This window comes from Diabrotica virgifera, chromosome 3 (genome assembly GCF_917563875.1).
Source record: "Diabrotica virgifera virgifera chromosome 3, PGI_DIABVI_V3a".
NCBI classification, from domain to species: Eukaryota; Metazoa; Arthropoda; class Insecta; order Coleoptera; family Chrysomelidae; genus Diabrotica; species Diabrotica virgifera.
Genome location: NC_065445.1, coordinates 73,963,294 through 73,987,719, shown reverse-complemented (window position 1 = coordinate 73,987,719; position 24,426 = coordinate 73,963,294). Strand labels below are relative to the sequence as shown.

General features: G+C 33.9%; 1 protein-coding gene across 2 annotated transcripts in view; it reads left to right on the top strand.

Annotated features, from left to right (window-relative positions):
- The first annotated feature begins 322 nt into the window (after nt 1-322).
- The window catches only part of LOC126881136 (uncharacterized), a 94,624-nt gene continuing 70,520 nt past the window's right edge, over nt 323-24,426 (top strand). For both annotated transcript variants that reach the window (XM_050645201.1, XM_050645200.1), the window contains exons 1-2: nt 323-504; nt 6,860-7,111. In XM_050645201.1, the coding sequence (XP_050501158.1) occupies nt 456-504; nt 6,860-7,111 (301 nt within the window). In that variant the 5' untranslated portion in view covers nt 323-455. The remainder of the gene's footprint in view (nt 505-6,859; nt 7,112-24,426) is intronic.

Genomic DNA, 24,426 nt, shown 5'->3' with positions numbered 1-24,426 from the left:
AATTAAAAAAAGAAGTTAGAATAATTGGAGACCGGAGTCAGTAGACAAAGGTTGAAGGAGAATTCTGGGCTGAAAGTGGTGTGATCAAGTGTTTTTGGTTTCAGAAGCGGCAAATCAAATGAAAATTAGATTGATCATTACTTACCTTGCATCCCAGAACCACTAAAGGAACTTTTACAAAAAAATAAACAATCTTTTATTTTCAAATTAAATTCATATTAGATATTATTTTATTTTGTAATATCATATTGAGACGCCCATGCTTGTTGTATCTGGAGGGGTCAATAATTTCCAGCTTGATAGAGAGACCAGTCCAATCAAAGCATCAATATTTGCAGAGCACTGTAAACTCTGTGGGACTGGTAGCACTCAAAGAAAACGTCTCATTTCTTTTATCAATGTTTTGTTTAAAATATTAATTTCTTGTGATAGTGTTTTATTAACAATAAACAAAAATGAAGAAACAGTTGTGCAGTTTGATGTTTTGTGCTTTAATTTTAAAAGGTAACTTAATATTTGCTATTTACACATATACTTTTTATTTATAGTTACTTTTGATCTGATCCTTTTTCAATTTTAAATAAAATAATTAACAACATTAGCGACATATTTTTAGAGTGCCATAGGTTTTTTTAGAAAGAATAAACGTAAATAAATTTAAACAATTTTAAAAGGTATTAATTTAAGCATAACATCATATAACATCAGATCCATGAATGAAGACACTAAACTCCACGAATTAGAAGAAGAACTAACTCATATACAATGGGTTGTCATCGGTCTGTCATAGATAAAAAGAAAAGGAGAACAAAAAATACTATTAAACTCGAGAAACGTGCTGTACTACAAAAGCAATGAAGATAACACCAACAACGGAGTTGGTTTTATAATAAACAAGAGAATCGTTAGATACATACAATCCACCAAGGGTATATCAGACAGTAGCCTACATTATGCTTAAATTAAAAAAAACGTCTTTGAAAATTATACAGGTATACGCACCAACAAGCACATATAAAGATGAAGATATTGAAAACTTCTACGAAGAAATAACACTCGCTATGGAAGAAAAGAAAACTAAATTGACGCTAATAATTGAAGACTTCAATGCTAAGTTAGGGGGAAGAATAGACGAAGACGAACACAGAATAGAACAATATGGATACGGCGAAAGAAATAATAGAGGACATACATTAATGAACTACTTGGAGGAGAGACAACTTTTTGCTATGAACTCGTTTTTTAACAAAAAAACCGCAAAGAAAATGGACATGGATAAGTCCCAACGGTAATACTAAAAACGAAATAGATTAAACGAAATAGATAAGATATTGTAAAATTAGTGCACAGTGCAAATTTCAAATTGCAAAATAAATATTTTTCGAAGCTTTATCGATCCTATCTCGGCTTCTACGCATGCAAATGAGCCTTAGAAGGTCTTATTTTTAAGCTTCATTAATAGGCTTCCAAGCAGAGTTAGCTAAATTACTTGATCTTCATTTGTTTTAAAGTTATACCCGTTTGAAGTTATAATTTTCTTAAAAAAATTGTACATTAATTTGTTTATAAGGGTTTCAAACAAATCTGAGCTGTAAACAAACAATAATGATAGAAGTTCTCAAAAGGAATAATTTGAGCTTAAGAAAATATTCGTAAGTTTATTTTTGGTCAAGATATCAATATTTTAATGGTGCGCTATGTCAAGCAGTCAAGTATTTTTCGACACTTTATCGATCGTAGCTCGGCTTCTACGCATGCAAATGAGCCAATATGTAATATCCATATAAAAATGGATCGAGTTATTTAGCAGCATCATAATCGCATATAAAACAAGCATTTATGTTGTGGCGGCATACACACAACTGACGTGCCTTGATGATGCTGCAAAAGAACTAGATCCACTTTATATGGATACTGCCCACTATCCACTAGATAGTGGATAGATTATATATAGATTATAGTGGACAGATTATATCTATATCATATAGATAATTAGACTCTGAAGCCCCAGAAAGTTTTAGTTTTACTGCCGACAAGAACAGACTTAGTACCACCATGTAACTGTAAAAATTTCTCTAAGAACTTCTGCAGATGTCAAAAAGCTGAGATTCCCTGTATATCTCGATTCAGATGCATGAAACAAAAAGTTTTTAAAAATAGTATTAATAAATAATATCAACTTCCTTTTTAGTTATATTTCTGAAATATTAGTTTTTAATGTTTTTTTCTCATTTAGTACAAAAAATAGAAGACCAAGTAAATAGAATGAAAGCTAATACGAGGTACAGTATGATGATTTAATTATAAGAATTATATGATAAAATTTTATTAATATCTTCAAAAATGAGAAATGAAGATAACGTATAATATATACATAGAAATTATAATTTGCATCGAGAAGTTAGCGAGTGAACCTTTACGCGGTGAACCGATCTTGCGCCTCAGAGCGCACTATTAAAATATCGATATCTTGGCCAAAAATAAACTTACAAACATTTTCCTAAGCTCAAAATGTTCCTTTTGAGTTCTTCTATCATCATTGTTAATTAAAGTATAAATGTTTATAGCTTAAATTTGCTTGAAACCCTTATAAACAAATTAATGTACAATTTTTTTAAGAAAATTATAACTTCAAACGGGTATAACTTTAAAACAAATGAAGATCAAGTAATTTAGCAAACTCTGTTTGGAAGCCTATTAACGAAGCTTAAAAATGAGATCTTCTAAGGCTCATTTTCATGCGTAGAAGCTGAGATAGGATCGATAAAGTTTCGAAAAATATTTATTTTGCATTTTGCTATTTGCATTGTGTACTAATTTTACAATATCTTGAGTTCTAATTGTTGGATTTACGTTTAGTAAACGTTTTTTTCTTCGTTTTTAATCAGCGAACAAATTTTATTTGGAACATTCTTTTTTATCTCTTTTAGTTTATAAGTCAGAGCCTTATAAACAATTTATAAACAATTAAATTGTTTATAACAATTTTTTGACCACTCGGATCGAAATCCACCCTCGAAATTCGTAATCAGCAGCCAAAAATCCATAAGAAACCGTTGAGTTTGTCCATCAGAATTGAAAAGGACACGGTGACCTCTATTTGGCGCCTAGACTATAATGGACTTTACACTGTGTGATTTCTCATATGATTTCACTTATACAGTGCGCTGGAATAAGTGTTACCACCCCACGCCCTTATTAACTTATTTATTTTTAGCGCATAAACAAAACTCTCGGACAAGTCGATTTTTAAAATAATCAAAGTATATTATAACATCAATGTTTCGAACTTTACGCGATACCTCTTCAGGTGACAGGCACAACTTCGATTTTTTTAATTGGGAAAGTACATCATGTGACAGCTCATCTAAAAGTGTTTGAAATAGTGATTCCAAAAATGTATAACACTTTAATCCTTTTTGATAACGCATTCATTTTTTTGGAATCCTGAGAAAACTAATAAGTATTTTTGAAAAATTTAGGCGCATAATAAAAGATTACATTATTACCGAGGGCTGAAAGTCCCTTAGAATAAACAAAAAGTTTCTTTTGAATGGTATACATACTATACATATTTGAAATTAAAAATCATACTAAATTTTCTCTTTTTCACCCCTGTGACTTATTAAAATAATCATTATAGAAGTTCTCAGGGACTTCAGACCCTCGATAATACTGTAATATTTTATTCTGTGTTTCCTCCTCCTCAGTCGTTTCCTCATTGCTGAGTGTCGTGATTCCCTATAATACGAGCAACTATATTTTTCCATCGGCTTCTGTCCTGAGCTTCCCTCATGGATTCAGAGAATGTTTTTCCACTGGCTTTCTGTACTTGATCCGTCCATCGAGTAGGTGAGCGACCTCTACTTCTGCGCCCTTCAACGTTTCCCAAAATTAAAAGTCTCTCAAGATTATCATCACTTCTTCTTGCAATATGGCCGAAAAATTTTAAGACGGTGGAGAGGCAAATAGAGGAAAGTCGAGTCTGACTATTAAGCTCTTGGAGGATTGAGTGATTTGTTCTGTGTTCCGTCCATGAGATCTAAAGCATTCTTCTCCAGCACCACATTTCAAAGGCGTCAATCCTTTTTCTGTCGTCCGATTTCATTGTTCATGTTTCGGATCCGTTATTAAATATGGGAAAAATTAAGGCACGTACTAATCTTATTTTGGTGTTCTTCGACAAGAAGCGATCTTTCCAGATTTTCGATAATCGACTCATAGCGTTTTTGGCCATGCCTATTCTCCTACGTATTTCTGTTTCACAAGATCCTGTATTACTGATGTAGGATCCTAGATAATTGAACTCGTTAACCACTTCAAACTGGTCTAAGGCTCCTGTTGTCTGAAAATTTCTGTTGCTCCTGTCCTGTTCTGTGTTTAAATTTTTCAAGAATACTAATTAGTTTTCTCAGGATTCGGAAAAAATAAATACGATAATAGACACACGAAAACTTCCTTCCAGTACGGAATACACTTGGAAACGAAATGAAATTATTCGGCACTTCGGCAGAGGTAACAGAGAAGCTCGGGGTATCACGATAAGGAAAAGCCGTTACATTTCAATTGGTCAAGCAAAACATTTATTGTTTCAACAACTGCGTTTATTGTTACCATGAACGCATTGATTGTGGTTATTAAACGCAGTAGTAGATTGATTAATGCATTCGTTGTCACAACAATCAGTTTACATCTATGGAATAATCAAATATTACTCTATATTAACAACATTTGTACATTGTTCTAATGAAATCTGTACGTTGTCACGATAAACCAAGGTAATTACTTATCATCTACGAAATCAAGAAAGTGAGTTGCTGCCAGAATTAACATTATTTATTAAATTTAGGAAACTAACTTATTGGCTGAATAAATTGAATGTTATTGATTAATGTACTCTAGTTATTTTCACAATTATTATTCAATAATTATTGTGACAATAACCAAATACATTCATCAATGTCTAAAAGTTCGTTGAAACAAAAAATTAAATTGTTGGTACAACGAAATTCAATAATCACTCTTAATCAATATTACGAACTAAATTTTTTTTTAGTGAGCCGTTCGAGCTCGTCTCGCCTCAAACTATTCGAGCCGAGCCAACACGAGCCACGAGCTCAACATGCAGTGAAGTTTAAGCCGAGCTTCTATCTTGAGTTCGGCTTGAAATTTCTAGCCGAGCTCAAGCTTGTCAAAAGCTCGGCTCGACTCGGCTCGACTCGACTCGAGTCCATCCCTATACGTAGTGTTAAAAGTTTTGTTGAGAATACCCAGTTAGTACCTAAATGAAAGTGAAAAATATGCTGAATAGTCTGCAACTGGAAGAATATAATGCGCCATCAAGGATATCCAAGTGCACAATGAAATTACATGGCCATACACACAACTAGAAAACCACATCGATACATGAGTAAATAACGAGGAAGAATTCTGGACGAAACTGATAAACAAGAGACAACTACAAATATTAGAACACACTCACACTAGTAAAACATGGAACGGAAAAAGAAGCTGAATACACTCAGCGGAAAAAGAGTGCACACCCGTTAAAATCCAAACAAACAAACATTGAATATTGGAGAAACCTAGTGAAAAAAAATTTAGTCCAGGCTGTTTCGTCGTTCCCGTTAGGTAAATTATTCCTATTCGATTTTTCTGCACAAACTTACTCAATAGAGGTCCTTAGTCCTTAGGGTGCCAGGCGGTACCGTGATCGAAAAATTGTTTAAACAATTTTTATTAAATAAATTCACAAAAACAATTTTTTCATTTCGGGCAAATTTTTTTAGATCATTTGGTTCATTCAGAGCAAAAAAGGTCTCTTGTACGTGATTTAAAATTACGGTACGTGTACGTGATTTAAAATTTGAAAAAAGCCAAAATGGCCATATAACTCGACAACAATCAATTTTAGAGAAAAATCACAAGAGACCTTTTTTGCTCAGAATAACCCAACTTATCTAAAAAAAATCGTTCGCAATAAAAAAATTATTTTTGTGAATTTGTTTAAAAAAAAAATTTTTTTAAACAATTTTTCGACCACGGCACCGCCCGGCACCCTGTGGATGTGTTATAAGGACCTCTTTTTGAGTAAGTTTGTGCAAAAAATCTAATCGAAACAGTTTCGCTAACGGGGGCGACGATACAGTTGGACTATAGCGCTAATTGTTAATAATTAAAAATAGCAGCTTTGTAATAAAATAATGACAAAAATCTCTTCAGAACCTTGAAGAAAGGGTTTGAAACTTGATTTGGTTACTTTTTGAATTTCATAATAATAATTTTTAATCGCGTTATTAAGCCTTGAAAATGGCTATTTTCGCATTTTTCAAATTTTTAATCGCATATAACTCGACAACAATCAATTTTAGAGGAAAATGAGAAGAGACCTTTTTTGCTCAGAATGATCCAGATTATATAAAAAAAATGTTCGAAATAAACACATTATTTTTGTGAATTTGTTTAAAAAAATTGTTTAAACAATTTTTCGACCACGGCACCGCCCGGCACCATGTGGAAATGTTATAAGGGCCTCTTTTTGAGCAAGTTTGTGAAAAAAATCGAATCGGAATAATTTCGCTAGCGGAGGCGACGATACAGCCCGGTCTACTTAATAAAGACGTCACACGAAGAAAAAGACTATTAGCATATGTTTGATATATTGATTTCATTCATCTGTTGGGACTATTGATAACTATTCGATTTATTGTTTTTATTTTATTTTCAGAATAGCTTTCATGTTATCTACTGTCTTCTCCATAAAATAACTGTCTAACAATTAAAGTTAAACAGTTATAACCTAATAATAGTGCCTAGAAGTTAATTTTTTAATTTTAAAATTTTTTGTTTTTTTCCTCAGTAAGCACCCTAGAGAATCAGTGCCACATACCGGAAATTCTAAGGGGATCATGGTTTTCAGTAGAAGATGGAAAGGACACTGTTACAAAATTTGATGAACGATTCATGACCATAGAAAATAGAGTTAAAGTACTTTGCGATTACAAAAAGACTGAACATAATAGTGACTACACCATTGCTTTTCAATATGATAGATGTTACCACTGCATCAAATTCTTTGTTCGTACAATTAATATTGTTGAGAAAATTGAAGGTAAAAACACATTTTCTATATTTTGTATGTAACGCATAAATTCATTATTTCGTAAACCGGCGACTTTGAGGAAAAGTCCCGAAATAGGTCGATTTTTATTTTCAAATTAAGATTTTTTTGGAATATATATTATACTAGTGACGTCATCCATCTAGGCGTGATGACGTAATCGATGATTTTTTAAAATGAGAATAGGGGTCATGTGATAGCTCATTTGAAAGGACATTCATTTATCTATTCAATAATATAAACATTAACATAATTATTTGTACAGGGTATTCAAAAAAAATTTAATTAAATTAATTGAGAAAAAAGAAGAATGTATGTAATTTATTTAATTCAAAATACGTTTTACTGTTGTCAGAAAACAGGAAAAAAATGTTTATTTGACAAATAAATATTGTTTTTCGCTTAAATTCAATGTTAAAGCTGTCACCCACCTGCCTATCTTGGCTATTTAAACATTTCGTTTAAGCAAAAATCAATGTTTATTTTTTAAATTAAAACATTTTTCTGTTTTCTGACAGAAGTAAAATGTATTTAGAATTAAGGTGATACAGTAGCGATCAACAGGTAGCCAAAACGCGTTCCAAGATTGCGGCTGTAATTTTGAATATTTTTTCGAGATATTTGGCACACGTATTCGTAATATAATAAAGAATGGCGGTACAAAGCCCAATTTGAAAAATATATTAATATGTGGAAATTACTCTGTAATTAAATACAATATTAAAAAAAAACGAGCCTGTACCGCCATTAAGAAGAACAAAAAAATACACTTTCTTCAAATAAACTTTTTTATCCGATGCCTAGATTTTGTGTCATTTTGGAACTACTAATTAAATAAAAAAAATTAGTATTTCCAAAATGACACAAAATCTAGGCATCGGATAAAAAAGTTTATTTGAAGAAAGTGTATTTTTTGTTCTTCTTAATGGCGGTACAGGCTCGTTTTTTTAATATTGTATTTAATTACAGAGTAATTTCCACATATTAATATATTTTTCAAATTGGGCTCTGTACCGCCATTCTTTATTATATTACGAATACGTGTCCCAAATATCTCAAAAAAATATTCAAAATTACAACCGCAATCTTGGAACGCGTTTTCGCTACCTGTTGATCGCTACTGTTTCCTCTTAAACAAATTACATACATTCATGTTTTTGTGTCAATTAATTTAATTTAAATTTTTTTTTTTTTGACAGCCTGTATAAATAATTATGAAAATGTTTATATTAGTAAATAGAGAATTAAATGCCTTTTCAAATGAGCTATTACGTTACCCCTATTCTTATTTAAAAAAATTATCGATTACGTTATCACGCCCAGATGACGTCACTAGTATTATATAGGTATATGCCAAAAAATCGGAATTTAAAAATAAAAGTCGACCTGTTTCGGGATTTTTCCTTAAAGTCGCCGCGCCGGTTTACGAAATAATGAATTTATGCCTTACTTTATGGACGTACTGTATACATATTTACACATCGGAAAAGGGATATTTTTAAAAATAAAACGTAATTTCTTCTTTAATTATTTTAGATACATAATTATCGATTTGTCGTGACTATAGTCTGTTTTTAAACCAAGAGGAGTAATTCAAATTTCCCGCGCCGTAAAGCTTGTTTGTAATTGGTCCAACCTCAGGCAAGTTTACTCCACTGTTATCAAATTTTTTAGGCATTTCATAGGTTAATTACCTAAGTTATGTTTACTCCTCTTGGTTTAAAAATAAAGTTAGTATTAGTAGCCCAATAAATGACCGTTTTGAAGTGTAATTTCCAGGGGCAACTCCGAATTGCATGAAAATTTGGATTTAGGTTCTACTTACCCTCCACTTCAAAGTTGAATTTGTGCCGTTGGTTGCTTTTACTTGGGGGTGACATTTACCCCTTCTCGGGGGGTGAAAAACGCGTGTTTAAAATAAGGCCGGAAATGGACAAATTGACTTATTTTAAGCACCTTTTGTTCTATAAAGATTTTTACGTAAGTCAATACTTTTCGAGTTATTCGCGATTTAAAATGTTGATTTTTCGATAAAAAAATTACGTTTTCAGACCGTTTTTCCCAAATAAATCAAAAAGTAAATATTTTTTTGAAAAAAATATTTTTACCAAAAGTGTAGCCTATAAAAAGACGAAAAAATGGTGTACCCGTAAAGTCTACAAATTGAGTAGAAGCAAAGTTGTAGCTCATGAAAAATACGTTCTTATTCGTCTAATTCCAAATCGAATAATTCAACGCGAAATCACCGAAGAAAGAAACGTTTTTCGAAAAAACCTTATTAACATTTTTAAAGTATAGAAAAAAGCTTTTTATTTGTTTTTTACAAAAGTTTACAGCATCAAAAATAAACGAGTTACACTGAAAAAAAAGTTGACCCTTCTTTTTTTTGGTAAAAAAAATCGTGAAAACCTCCCTCTATTTAGCACCCTAAATGAAACTAACCGTTTGGCTTTACCATCTATTTTAACTGTATGTGTATTGTTTATATGATCTGTAAGTTTGATTGGTTTGAAGTGCTTACTTTTAAAAATATTTGGTTTTATAGTAAAAAAAAAATTCTAAAAATTTTTGAAAAATTTCATTTTTTCAAAATAACTTAAAAAGTGTTAGTGATAAGAAAAATCTTAAACAGTAAAAAAATGTAGGTTTTGCTATTATAAATATGCTAGTTTCATTTTGTTTCTCCGTAAGACAAAAATTGGTTAAGATATGGCTGTTCAAAATTTGCATACACTCGTGATTAGTGACCCATTAAAGCTTTCTCAATTATAACCCTTTCAAAAATAAACAGTTTAAACCGTTGAGACTGACAGATCGTATAAAAAATAGATGGGTAAGTAAATTGTTTGTAAAGCGGTAGCGATTAATTTCATTTGGAGAGCTAAACACGGCGAGATTCTCATGATTTTTTACAAAAAAAAGAGGGCTAACTTTATTTTGAGCGTAACTCGCTTATTTTTAATGCTAAAACTTTTGTTAACAATTAAAACAAAGCTTTTTATAAACACTTTAAAAAAGTTTAAATGGGGTTTTCCTGAAAAGTGCTTAATTTTTCGGTGATTTCACCTTGAAATATTTGATTTGGAAGTAGACGAATAAGAACGTATTTTTCATGAGCTACAACTTTGTTTTTATTTGATTGATAGACTTAACTGACACACCATTTTTTTTGGTTTTTTATAAGCTATACTTTTGTTAAGGATATTTTTTCGATAAAATATTTACTTTTTGAGTTATTTGCGAAAAACCGTCTGAAAACGTAGTTTCTTTGTCGAAAAATCAACATTTTTCGACAAATTCATTTCGCAAATAACTCGAAAAGTATTGACTTACGTAAAAAACTCTATAGAACAAAAGTTGCTTAAAATCAGTCTTGTACAGTATAGAAAACTTGCCCCAAACATCAGGTACTTATGCAAATGCCACCAAAAAAAATGAGACCTATGGCAAGACCGGTTGCTGAACAGCAAAATGCACCAGACACAAACCAAAATAGTAGTTTTACACAATACCTACAACATGTAATAGAACAGCAACAAACTACAATAAACCAACTAATCCTGGAAATCAAAGAACTTAGAGAAGAGCTAAAACAGGCCATCACAAATAAGTGTAATGGCTAAGCTACTTACTATTGCACTATGGAACGCAAATGGCATAAAGCAACACAAACACGAAATAGAAGTATTCCTAGTAACTAACAAAATTGACACACTGTTAGTCTCTGAAACACACCTTACCTCAAAAACTAGTTTCAAAATCCCAAATTTTGAAGTTTACAATGCAGCCCATCCCGATGTAGATCGATTAGCCAGAGCTGGGGCAGCAGTGTTAATTCGAAATGGACTTAAACACTATCTCCTTAACAAAGTAGAAAAAAATGACATACAGGCAACCAGCGTAGTAATAGAGGATTGGAATGGACCAATTACAATAACAGCGGTGTATTGCCCACCAAACTATCGAGCAAATAAAGAAATGTTTACAGAATTATTTAGAAATAACGGCAACAGATTCCTAGCAGGAGGCGACTATAACGCTAAGCACACTAGCTGGGGATCTCGTCTAACAGCTCCAGGAAGAGGAAGAATACTGCATCAAGTCATTCAAGAACTACACCTAAATCATCTGTCCACCTATACACCAACCTACTGGCCTACAGACCCTCAGAAATACCCAGATTGCCTTGACTTCTTTGTGACCAAAGGATTCTCCAACAATTATTTAACCATCGAACCTAATTATGATATTGCCTCAGATCATACACCAATAATAGCTACGATTCATACAAATATCCAAAAAAAACCAAAACCACTGATTCTCCATAATCAAGCTACCAACTGGAATCTATTTAGAGAAATATTAGAAAATGAAGTAAACCTCAATATATCTTTAAAAACACACCAAGAATTGGAAAACCAAGTACAACAATTTACAGAATTAATACAGTATGCCTCGTGGGAATCAACTCCACCATTGGTCAGAACCCAAAACAGAAGTCACTGTCCTCCTAGTATAAGGGAGAAGATTAAAGAAAAGCGCCACTTAAGAAAGATCTGGCAAAACACAAGACACCCTGCAGATAAAACCAATTATAACAGCAGCGAAACATTTAAAAGACTACCTATCGAGCATTAAAAATGAGAGCTTCCAAAACTATGTCGAAAACCTAACGACAACAAAGGATACAAATTACAGCTTATGGAAAGCAACTAAAAAATTAAAGCATCCCAAAGAACATATTCCACCGATAAGGAAACCTGATGGAAGTTGGGCAAAAACAAATAAAGAGAAAGCAGAAATTTTCGCTACACATCTTGAAACAGTTTTCAAACCTCTCTCAACAAGAGAAGACACAGATGACGAAATTATAGCATTTCTTGATGCACAAATACCATCAGATGAGCAAATACAACATATTACACCAAATGAGGTACGGTGCATTATAAAAACAGAGCTAGACCCTAAAAAAGCTCCAGGACACGACCTAATCACTGGAAGAATTATGAAAGAACTACCGCGAAAAGGAATACTTATGTTAACCTACCTTACTAACGCTGTCATAAGACTTAAATATTTTCCTGCGCAATGGAAGGTAGCGCAAATAATACTAATCCCTAAACCTGGTAAACCTCAACACGAAACAACTTCATACCAACCAATAAGTCTACTGCCTGTCATGTCGAAAATTATGGAAAAATTACTAGCTAAGAGACTAATGAAAATTATTGCAGAAAAAGAACTTCTACCGATACACCAATTTGGATTTAGAATCAAACATTCAACAATTGAACAAATCCATCGACTGGTAGAATTAATCCAAAACTCTTTTGAAAGTAAGCAATATTGCTCAACTGCATTCATCGATGTGAGTCAAGCTTTTGACAAGGTATGGCATCAGGGGCTACTCTATAAACTAAAAAGGGACTTACACCAGAACATGTATGAGATACTATACTCATACTTAAAAGAAAGATATTTCCAGGTAAAATATGAAGACGAGATATCCGGTCTACATCTCATAAAGGCAGGCGTTCCTCAAGGTAGCGTTCTTGGGCCGATCCTGTATCTACTATTTACCTCCGATTTGCCTACGGACAATAAAGTATATACAGCCACATTTGCAGACGATACTGCAATAATGGCGGTACATTCAGATCCCGTTGTTGCAGCAGACCAACTCCAAGAAAACCTAAATAAAGTCCAGAAATGGACTAAGAAATGGAAGATAAAACTTAACGAATCCAAATCAAGCCACATAGTATTCACTAAATGTCATAGCGATTCTCCTCAAATATCACTCAACAATGCTCCCCTTCCAACGGTAGATACTGTAAAGTACTTAGGCCTACATATGGACAAGAGACTCACTTGGAAAACTCATATATGGAAAAAAAGAAAACATCTTGATACCATATATAGAAAATACTATTGGTTGCTCGGAAGAAAATCCCAGTTGTCGTTGAGAAATAAATTACTAGCATACAATGCCATACTCAAGCCAATTTGGACGTACGGAATACAGTTGTGGGGCACTGCTTCAAAATCCAATCTAGCAATCATGGACCGGTTTCAAAACAAGGTGTTACGAGCAATAACTGATGCGCCGTGGTTTGTAAGCAACAAAGACATCCTACAAGACCTTCAAGTGCCAACTGTGAGTGAAGTGATAGTGTCACACAGTGATAAATATTTACAGCGACTAGAAAACCACCCAAATGTGTTAGCGCTAAATTTATTAGACAATAGTCAACAAATAAGACGCCTTAAGCAAAAATTTCCATTAGATTTACCATTCTTAACTTAAGAAACACTAATTGTAAACGTAATTGTAATACTCATGTAGAGTAAATATTTATTGAAATATTTCTCTTCGGGCCATTGTAAATTTCAACAAATATGTTTATGGTCTGTTTTTTTTTTAGACTGATTGCACAGTAAACAAACTATAAAAAAAAATTTGATTGATAGACTTAACTGATACACCATTTTTTTTGGTTTTTTATAAGCTATACTTTTGCTAAGGATATTTTTTCGATAAAATATTTACTTTTTGAGTTATTTGCGAAAAACCGTCTGAAAACGTAGTTTCTTTGTCTAAAAATCAACATTTTTCGACAAATTCATTTCGCAAATAACTCGAAAAGTATTGACTTACGTAAAAAACTCTATAGAACAAAAGTTGCTTAAAATCAGTCAATTTATCCATTTGCGGTCTTATCTTGAACGTATGTTTTTTCACCCCTAAGAAGGGGTGACTGTCACCCCCCAAGTAAAAGCAACCAACGGCACAATTTCAACTTTGAAGTGGAGTGTAAGTAGAACTTATATCCAAATTTTCATGCAATTCGGAGTTGCCCCTGAAAATTACACGGTATCGCCGAATTTCCCGTTCATTTACTGGGCTATAGGTGCGTTCGCGGGTAACTGTCGGCTACAAATTGTCAGCAAATCGCATGCGCACTCAGTGGCGTAGCCAGCCCCACAGGGGCCCCCTATCAAAGTTTGTCGCGGGGCCCTTTTCCACGACTGATATGGGATAGTGCTAAAAAAAGTGCAACAAAAGCAGCAAAAACGTGTGTATAGAATAGAATAGAAATATAATTTTTATTGTCACTAAAAATTTTACAATTTTATGGAAAATGCGTAGGTTAATACAAAGAGTATGAAAAAAACAACAACAAATACAGTTTACTGAAATTACACAAATCGTGAATATTATTACAAAATAAAAGTTAATGAAATAAAACAAAACAATACAGGGTGTTTCATTAATAATTGGAAATATTTTAACTGTATATTCCTGGGAAGGCTTCCTAAGGGAAGATGGTGCCTTTTAATTCGTTTTTTTGAAATACCTCTAGAACACATCTATTTAGAAGAACTAAAACTGTTACACAATTAAGAAACGGAAACTTGAATACCTCGGTCATATTATGAGACATGATAAATATCATATACTCCAACTGATAATACAGGGTAAAATATAAAGCAAACGCGGACGCGCAAGAAGAAGACACTCATGGCTTCAAAATTTACGCCAATGGTTTGGACTAACATCGATCGAGTTATTCAGAAACGCCGCAAACAAAATTAAAATTGCTAGGATGATAGCCAAAGTCACATAAAGAAGAAGAAGAAGAAGAAGAAGAAGAAGAAGAAGAAGAAAACTGGTACGGCTATTTATCTTCCAGAGATAAATCTATTTCATAAATTGCGAATTCCTAGTACCGGTCATATGCGTCCTCTTTGGGTAGGGCAACGGTTATTTTATCGCATAACTTCTTTGTCTTTAACTTTTTTGACACAGGATTATTAAATTGTATGGTATTCTACTACTAAAAGTTAGTCTGACTTTAAATCGGTAGGATACACCCTTTTCTAGAAAAATCAGTTTAAAATTTTTTCGTTTTTTGAATTTCATCAAAATTTAAAAAAATTTAATATGGCATAATTTAATAATCTAGTGTCAAAAATGTTTCAAAATTAAAGACACAAAAAATAATACGATAAACAGACTAATACGATAAACAGAATTTTGTTTCGACATGCCGCGTTGGGGCCCCTGAATGTCGGGGGCCCCGTATAATTGATACGGCTGATATGGCGGTAGCTACGTCTCTGTGCGCACTTTAAAATAAGATAAATAATATCGTTAATAGATAAATATACAAGGTATATTTACTTAGTATAATTTAACAAGAATAAAAAACCGCTAAACGCCGTAAAAATGAGTGGCGCATAAAATATTCCAGCTACAAAAGATCTGATATGAATGTTACGTGGCGCGAAAATGGATTTTCATTTGATGCAAAACAAAATTTTAGTTTTATTTTAAAATATTTTTCCATAATATTTGCTAAATTTGAAGTAAACGCGCCACAAAAGAGTAACTTTGATACAGTTTGAATTTTGAAACTCTTTTGTGGCGCGTTTACTTCAAATTTAGCAAATATTATGGAAAAAATATTTTAAAATAAAACTAAAATTTTTTTTTGCATCAAATGAAAATCCATTTTTGCGCCACGTAACATTCATATCAGATCTTTTGTAGCTGGAATATTTTATGCGTCACTCATTTTTACGGCGTTTAGCGGTTTTTTATTCTTGTATCAGGAGTTTTTCAAAGTTATTTATAAATTAAATGTATGAAGTTGAATGCAATGTTCCTCTATTACACGTCAAGCTTTATAAATTGTCACCTTTGTTGCATTATCTCCCAAATGATCTAGTGTCCATCGAATGTACACTAGATTTTTTTCTATTCGAAATATATTGAAAAAAAAACTATATTGAGATGGCCGGTAAATGAAGTCGGATTGCCCGTTGCCAGATCAAATTTAGCGTCGTAACCACTACAACTACATAAACATAAACCATTTGGGGAATAATCGTTAATTGGATTATACTTTTGTATCTTAATAACTTCTAAACGGCTTAACCGATTTTGATCAGTAAACATGAGTTTGAAACGTATTGACCAGTAGTATCTGATGGATCTAAGGTCAAGTATGATAACTGAAGCTATTACAGGAATTATTAAGCTTTCGAAACCGTTTTCCCAGAGGAAATAGATTTTATCATATTTATGAAACCTATAACCTAAAAATTCGAATTTTCCCGGATATGAGGTATACATCGTTAGATTCGTCTTGAGTCCTTCTACAAACGCTAAGTTATTGGCGCAATTCGTACGTTGAAATGTTGAGTAATTGTCGAAAAACCAAAATTTTCAAAGTTTAGTTTTTCAGTTTTTCGGCTATACTGAGCCGTATGTATGTCTAATCCTGACGGCTTAGACACCATTTGAAAGTCAAGACTATTGATTTGATGCATTTGCGGTTCTCCTGCCTCTTCTTGATCCGAATATATATACCCCCAAAAAATATGCTGTTTTGTACCTACCAAGTCCTATAGCTGGCTTATGGATGGTCAAAAGTCACAAACTACACCGGTTCTAAATCGGCCCTGACCCCCTCTTTAAATACAGAGAAAAAATATCAAATCGGTTTAACTTTAAAACACATATACATACATATCCACAAACATTTTCCCTTTTTTAAATAAAAATTGAGTCACATTTCTAAGCTCTATAACTTTTGAATGGTATAACCGATTTTCAAAATTAGACATGCGTTGGAAAGGTAATGATCAGTTCTATTAGAAGCCGCAAAGGTTGGACAAATTTTTAAACTTTTTGAGAGTTTTGGTGACGAGAACGAAAAACAGATCCTAAATAGGAAGAGCCGTAAAATCTACACCCTTGGACCAAAATCGATGGTTGACATATAAATGGGTGAGTCTTTTCTGAACTTTAAGATGGGAGTTGGCCCAATTTTCAATTCAGTCAGATTTAGAAAATCGAAAATTTTGTGTATATATAGTGTCGCGTGTAGGGTGGTGTGGGTGTGCGCCACTGGCGAGAACTGCCGTTCTCTGGTAATGTTCAAAATTAGACATGCGTTGGAAAGGTAACGATCAGTACTGTTAGAAGCCGCAAAGGTTGGACTTAAATTTTCGAAGTTTTTGGGAGTTTTGGGGACCAGAACGAAAAACAGACCCTAAATAGGAAGGGCCTTAAAATCGACACCCTTGGACCAAAATGGATGGTTGACATATGAATGGGTGAATCTTTTTCTGAACTTGAAGATGGGAGTTGGCAAAATTTTCAATTCAGTCAGATTTAGAAAATTGAAAATTTCGTGTATATAATAGTGTCGCGTGTAGGGGGGTTTATTTCTGCGCCACTGGCGAGAACTGCCGTTATCTGGTAATCTTTCCGATATAAAACTAACAGCTTCGATAACTAATAAATCGAAAACTATTAATTTTATCAAAAAAATGTATAATGAACATTTTTTGCTTATAATTAATATTTTTTCAAGCATTTGCAGTCAAAATATAAAAAAAAATTCCACCCTCGAGATGAGGTGGCAACCACCCCATGGTAAAAGCGTCGTTCGGCATCATATAGATTTTGATCCTTGGACTATCTACTACTTATTGTCAAATTTTTAAGCAAATCTATCCATTCTGTAAAAATTGCGAAGTGAAAAATTTCAGTTCCTGGACTAATTAAACTTTTGGAGCTCTATAACTTCTGAACGGCTTACCTGATGTTGATCACTAAACACGAATTTGAAACGTATGGACAAGTAGTATCTGATGCAACCAAGATCGAGTATGATAACTGAACGTATTACAGGAATTATTGAGCTTGAAAAACCGTTTTTTCCCATAAGAAATAGATTTGATCATACTTATGAAGCCTAGAACTTAATAATTCGAATTTTCCCAGATATAAGGTATACACCGTTAGACGCGTCCTGAGTCCTTCTACAAACGCTCAATTATTGGCGCAACCCTATTGATTTGGTGTATTTTCGGTTTTCCTGTCTCTCCTTGAACCTAAGATATATACGCCCAAAAAATATGCTATTTTGTATTTACCTAGTCCTCTAGCTAACTTACGGGTAGTCAGAAGTCAAAAATTAGACCGGTTCTGAATCGGCCTTCACACCCTCTTGAAACACAGAAAAAAAATTCAGATCGGTTTAACTTTTCCACACACATACATACATACATACATATCCACAAACATTTTCCATTTTTTAAATAAAAATTGAGTCATATTTCTGAGCTCGATAACTTTTGAATGGTATAACCGATTTTCAAAATTAAACATGCGTTGGAAAGGTAATGATCTGTGCTATCAGAAGCCGCAAAGGTCCGGCTTAAATTTTTGAAATTTTTGGGAGTTTTGGGGACGAGAACGAAAAACAGGCTTTAAATGGGAAGGGCCGTAAAATCCACACCCTTGGACCAAAATGGAGAAGTAACATATGGATGGACGAGTCTTTTCCTAAACTTTAAGATGGGATTTGGCCCAATTTTCAATTCAGTCAGGTTTAGAAAATCGAAAATTTCCTGTATATATAGTGTCGCATGTAGGGGTGTTGTGCGCCACTGGTGAGAACTGCCGTTCTCTGTGGATAATTAGTTATTAATATTAATTAAAAGTAAATATACCTTGTTTATTTATCTATTAACGGTATTATTTATGTTAGGTGAGGCAACGGCGGATCCAGCAACCTTGGAAGGAGGGGCAATGAAATAAAAAATTTCTCGCCACTCGCGTACGCAGGATTTTTTTCGGTATGGGCTGTTACTTTATTTTTCTTCATATACCATGTCCTTTCAGAACGTTGGTTACTATCATAGCTATCTTAATTTCATTCACTACCAACCTAAATCAACCACGAAGTTCTATTTCGTCCTGGACTGCGTTTGCCTTATATTTTCACTTGCCTAATATTTTGTAGCAACCTATATTTGAAACTTCTCATTACATGTCCAAAATACTCCACTTTTCTCTTTTTGATGCCTTCTATAATCTCAGTAGTCTTGCTGAGACGTTCTAGTATTGTGGAGTTTCGAATCTTCTTCACCCAAGATACTTTTAAAATTCTTCTATAGAACCACATTTCGAAAGCCTCAAGGCGATTTAGGTAAGTAGATCGATTTTATTCACAGTCCAAGACTCGAAACCATACAGTAAGACCGAGAACACGTACTTTGGAGAAGGAATTCTGTTTTATGTTTCATTCCGTTATTCAGTTGTCAACAGGACACAAAACTCACTATTTATTTTCAATCGTAATTATCTCTTTCTTAAAAAAAGGCGACACCAGCCGAAGTCTCAAGGAGGGGGCAATTGACCCCATTGACCCCCCCCTTGGATCCGCGCCTGATGGTGAGGTTACGAATTGTTAACGACTAGTCGCCGACAGGTACCCGCAAACGCTCTTAATATACCTACACAGGCCCGGCCCCAGGGGTGGGCGAACTGGGCGGCCGCCCAGGGCGGCAAATTTTAGATAATAGCCAATTTTTGAAATTGAAGAAATAATAAATTATGTTTTTAATATAAAAAATCAATATTATGAACAAGAGCGACAAAACTGCAACTGTAAAAACGAGAATTAAATAAGTGAAACAATAACAATTGCAAGGTTCATTCAACTGGAAATCTACAACACCGCCTTCAACTGCATCGCATAAGAATAGTGGAATAAGAACTAAATTAAATTCACTAAAATGAAATTTACCGAAAATGGATATAATAATTGGAAACATATGGTTGAAGCTTTGTCCAGCCACGCTAACTCTCCAGCTCATCTACAGTCACAGCGACAGTGGGTAGAACTAGCAATTAGACTAGAATCGGGCAAAACCATAGAAGAAGAAACACAAAAAGTTCTAAATTCAGAAACTCGTCATTGGAAAAATGTAATAGAACGACTTATATCAATAACAGTTCTTAGCACAACACTGTCTTTCATTGAGGGGCGATTCTGATAAACTTTTTCATCACAAAAATAAATTTTTAAAGCTTATTTAGCTCTTTGGAAAATTTGATTCTGTTTTAAAAGAGCGCATTAGGAGAACAACGAATAGTAGTAACAAGCAGCATCACTACTTAGGTAAACGTATTCAAAACGAAATTATTCAGCTCCTCCATGACCAAATCAAAAATAAATTTTTTAAGTTTTGAAATCAGCAAAGTATTATAGCATAATTTTAGATTGTACACCTGATATTTCTGGAGTGGAACAGACTAAATTGTTGTACGTTTTGTTGATTTAGATTCCTCTTCACAAAGCTTAAAATTACTAAACATTTTCTTAGATTTATGTCCGTATTGGAAACTAATAGCTTGGGACTTAAAGAAAGCAAAAACTGAATGAACTGGGGATACTTTTGGAAGATATGAGAGGACAATGATACCTATGATAATGAGGCAAACATGAAAACGGAAGAACTTTTTGTCCCATGTTCTAGCCATTCACTCAATGTAGTCGTCTTCTTTAGTGGAAAAAACTTACAACTTTTTCTCAGCATCTATTCATCGTTCGTTTATACTGGAAAATCACATTTCTATCACAACGTTGAAACCGTTGTCCGAAACTGGATGGGAAAGTAGAATTGATGCATTTACTCCGAGCTGATACCAAATTAAAGAAATCTACAATGCTCTTGTAGAAATCAATGTCAATAAAAACAACGATAAATAGGTTGCTCATGAGGCAAGCTGTTTGGCGAATCAAATCCGTGATTTTATTTTTTTTTGCTGTGTGGTAATATGGCATGACATTTTACTTCATGAACTACATTACTACCTACATAAATTTTTCTAATTTTTGTACGACATATACCAAATTAAGGATATGACTGCTAGTTATTTATCAGATAAATGTTTTAAGCTGTGTGATGCTTTAACTTTTGATGAGTTAAAAGATCTAAATTATGCTAATCAAAAGATGAACTCAAACTCAAAGTACTTTCCACGATTGTGAAGCCTAAGAGTACACATCTTGAGACCCTGAAAATGATTAGAGAGTATGATTTTGATTTCGCACCCAACGTTAGTGTTGCTTTGAGGATTCTATTAACCCTAGCAGTGACAGTGGCATCTGGAAAGAAAAGTTTTTCAAAGCTAAAACTTATAAAAAATTACTTAAGATCAACTATGTCCGAGGAACGTTTGAGTGCTCTAGCGACAATCTATTGAACACGAAATTACAGAATTCCTGGATCTTGGAGAATTATTAAAAGACTTTTCCCGTGCCAAGGCAAGAAGAGTGCTACTTACTTAAAAAAGTAAGTGTGGTAAAATGTCATGAAAATATTGCAAATGTATCCTACATATTTTTAAGCAGGTATCGTTCAAATTAGGTAAAAAATGGCATATTAAATAATTTAGCACAAAGCACACATCAATAAAAATACAATCTTGGCGATCACTGAAGGAAGGTGGTGAGTTATGGGTCTTCTACTAAGAAGAGGAGGGGGCACTCGCCGATCTTGCCCAGGGCGGCAAAATCCCTAGGGCCGGGCCTGTACCTACAACAAAATTTGTTGAAATGTCAAAAATAACAAAAGTACAATTAAAAAAAAATTGATCATCACAAAATATAGTTGTAATAAAAACAAAATTAATACAAAGTGTGGTGTCCACCCTGATTTATTACGGCTCTACATAATATGTCGTTCATCGACAAAATGCGATTGTCGATTTGCTGTTGAGGTACGTTTGCCCATTCTTCTATCATACGCTCTCGGAAACGAAACGGCGTATATATGGTACCCATATGTGGAGTAATCCTTCACTGAAGCATGACCATGTATACATGGTCGGTGGGATTCAGGTCGGGAGATTGTGCTGGCTAAGGCAACACATCAATACCGTCGTTGGTAAGCCAGTATGTTACTGCGCGTGCGACATGTGGACGAATATTATTATGCATGAGGTGGAAGTTTTGCCGAAACGCCCTAGTAAACGGATAAGCGATAGATTGTAGAGTGGTGTCGCGATACTGCTGATATTACTGTACCACCTTTGTATGTGTAAACGTCCTGGACATGTTTTAAGCGTTCTACATTTCCAGATCGTCTCTACCCTCTTACTCTTCGAGAATCTGGCTATAATCCACATCTTGATGCGTCGTAGAATAAAACTATACCCCAATTATTCGCATCCCAGTTTTGATATTTTTGACTTCTTCTTCTTCTTCTTCTTCTTTTGCCCTTTAATTCGTCCAATTTTGAACATAGGCTTTCCCCAGTTTCCTCCATTCCCTTCTGTTGAGTGCTTTCTGTTTCCAGTGCGTTCCTCATATCTTTTTAATGTCGTCTCCCATCTTATCTGGGGTCGTCCTCTTGCTCTCTTTCCTGTCCATGGTCTCCATTGTTGTATCGCGGTATTAAACCTGTTGTCCGTTTGTCTAGCGTTATGACCTGCGAAGCTCCATTTTAGCCTGGCTATATGTTGTCCTGCGTCTTTGACTTTTGTTTTATTTCTTACCCAGTTGTTTTGCTTTTTGTCTGTCAATTTTACTCCTAACATTGCTCTCTCCATGGCTCTTTGTGTCTTCATTATTTTATCCATGTTTGCCTTGGTCAAGGTCCATGTTTGGCATGCGTATGTGAGAATTGGGAGTATGCACTGGTCAAACACTCTTGTTTTTAAGTATTGTTGTATTTTTTTTATTCTTAGGACCCATTTTAATTTTCCAAATCCTGCCCAGGCTAATCTGACCCTTCTTTTTACCTCCGCTGTTTGGTTTTCCTTATTTATCTTTACCATCTGTCCCAAATATATATAATCATTAACCGCTTCTATTGTGGTGTCGTTTAGTATTACGTTTCTATTATCTTGGTGTTTGTCATTGTTTTTGTTTTGGCAAAATTCATTTTTAGACCTATTTGTTCGGATTCATTTGCTAGTTCGGTTAGCATGGTTTGTAGTTCTTCAAAATTTGATGTTATGACTACTACATCGTCTGCATATCTTAGGTGGTTTAGTTTCTTTCCATTTATGTTTATTCCCATGTTTGTCCATTCCATTGTTTTGAAAACATCTTCCATTGCTAATGTAAATAGTTTAGGAGAAATAACATCTCCCTGTCGCACTCCTCTGTCAATTGGTATGGGTTTTGTGGTTTCTTCCAATTGTACTGTCATTGTTGCTTTCTTATATATATATTATGTATTAGTATTCTGTATCTGGAATCTATTCTACAGTTGTTTATAGCTTTTTCTATTGCCCACATTTCCACGCTGTCAAATGCTTTTTCGTAGTCAACGAACGCTAAGTGCAGATCTATATGGCTTTTTCTATTAGTGTCCTAATTGTTAGAAGATGGTCAGTGGTGCTATATCCCTTTCGGAATCCTGCCTGCTCTACTGGTTGATACGAGTCCAATTATTGTGTGTTAGCCTGTTGTTGATAATCCTCATGAATAGTTTATACGTTTGCGACAGCAGTGAGATGGGTCTGTAATTTTTTATTACCTTTCTGTCGCCTTTCTTAAATAGCAGGATTGTAAGACTTTCGTTCCATTCGTCGGGTATTTCTCCTTTATGTAGACACTGATTAAATAGATTTCTTAATGTTTGTAAGATTTCTTCTTTCCTTTCTTTCAACATTTCAGCAAGGATTCCATCTGGTCCTGGTGCTTTGTTGTTCTTTAATTGTGATAGTGCTGCTTCTATTTCATAATTTTCTATTTTTGGTAATGTTTCTGAGTTTACATTCGTGATTGTTTTCTTGATATATTCCTGAGTGTTGAAGCTTGCATCTTCCTTTGAGGTGTATAGTTCTTTATAAAACCTTTCTACTTCTTCTGATATCTTATCTTTTCTCCTCTCTTCCCGTCCTGTTTCATCCTTAATTGAAATGAGTAGTGGTTTCCCTAAATTTAGTCGTAAGCATTTTAGGCCCTCATTTCTCTCAATTACTTTCTCGATTTCATTTTCAGTGTGTTTTCTTAGATTCTCTCTGGTTTTTCTCCTAATAAGTTTGTCTAGTTCTACGTATTCTACTGTGTTTCTTTTGTTTTCGCTTATTAGTTTTCGTCTAGTTTCCATTAACTTAACTGTCCCGCTACTTAATCTATTTTCTTTTGTTCTTAGTTTTTTGGCACTTTTCATTCCCGCTTCCAAGAGTTTTTCTTTCATTTCTTCATTAATCTTATTAATTTCTGACTCTTCCTTTGCTACTTTTTGTTTATAGTTTTCCCTTAAAGTCTGTCTATATTCTTCTGCGTTTTGTCTTATTCTGCTATGACACCACTCTAATATTGCAGCGCGTTTGCCTCTGGAGATCTCAATGGCCTTCGACTGTAAAGTTTGCCTTCATGGAAACGATTCTTTATGCCGGATTTATACTTAGCCATTGCCACTGCTGCTGCCGCTGCCTGAAATATTTCCCGAAATGCGATATCGACGTGAGTGAGGTGTTCACA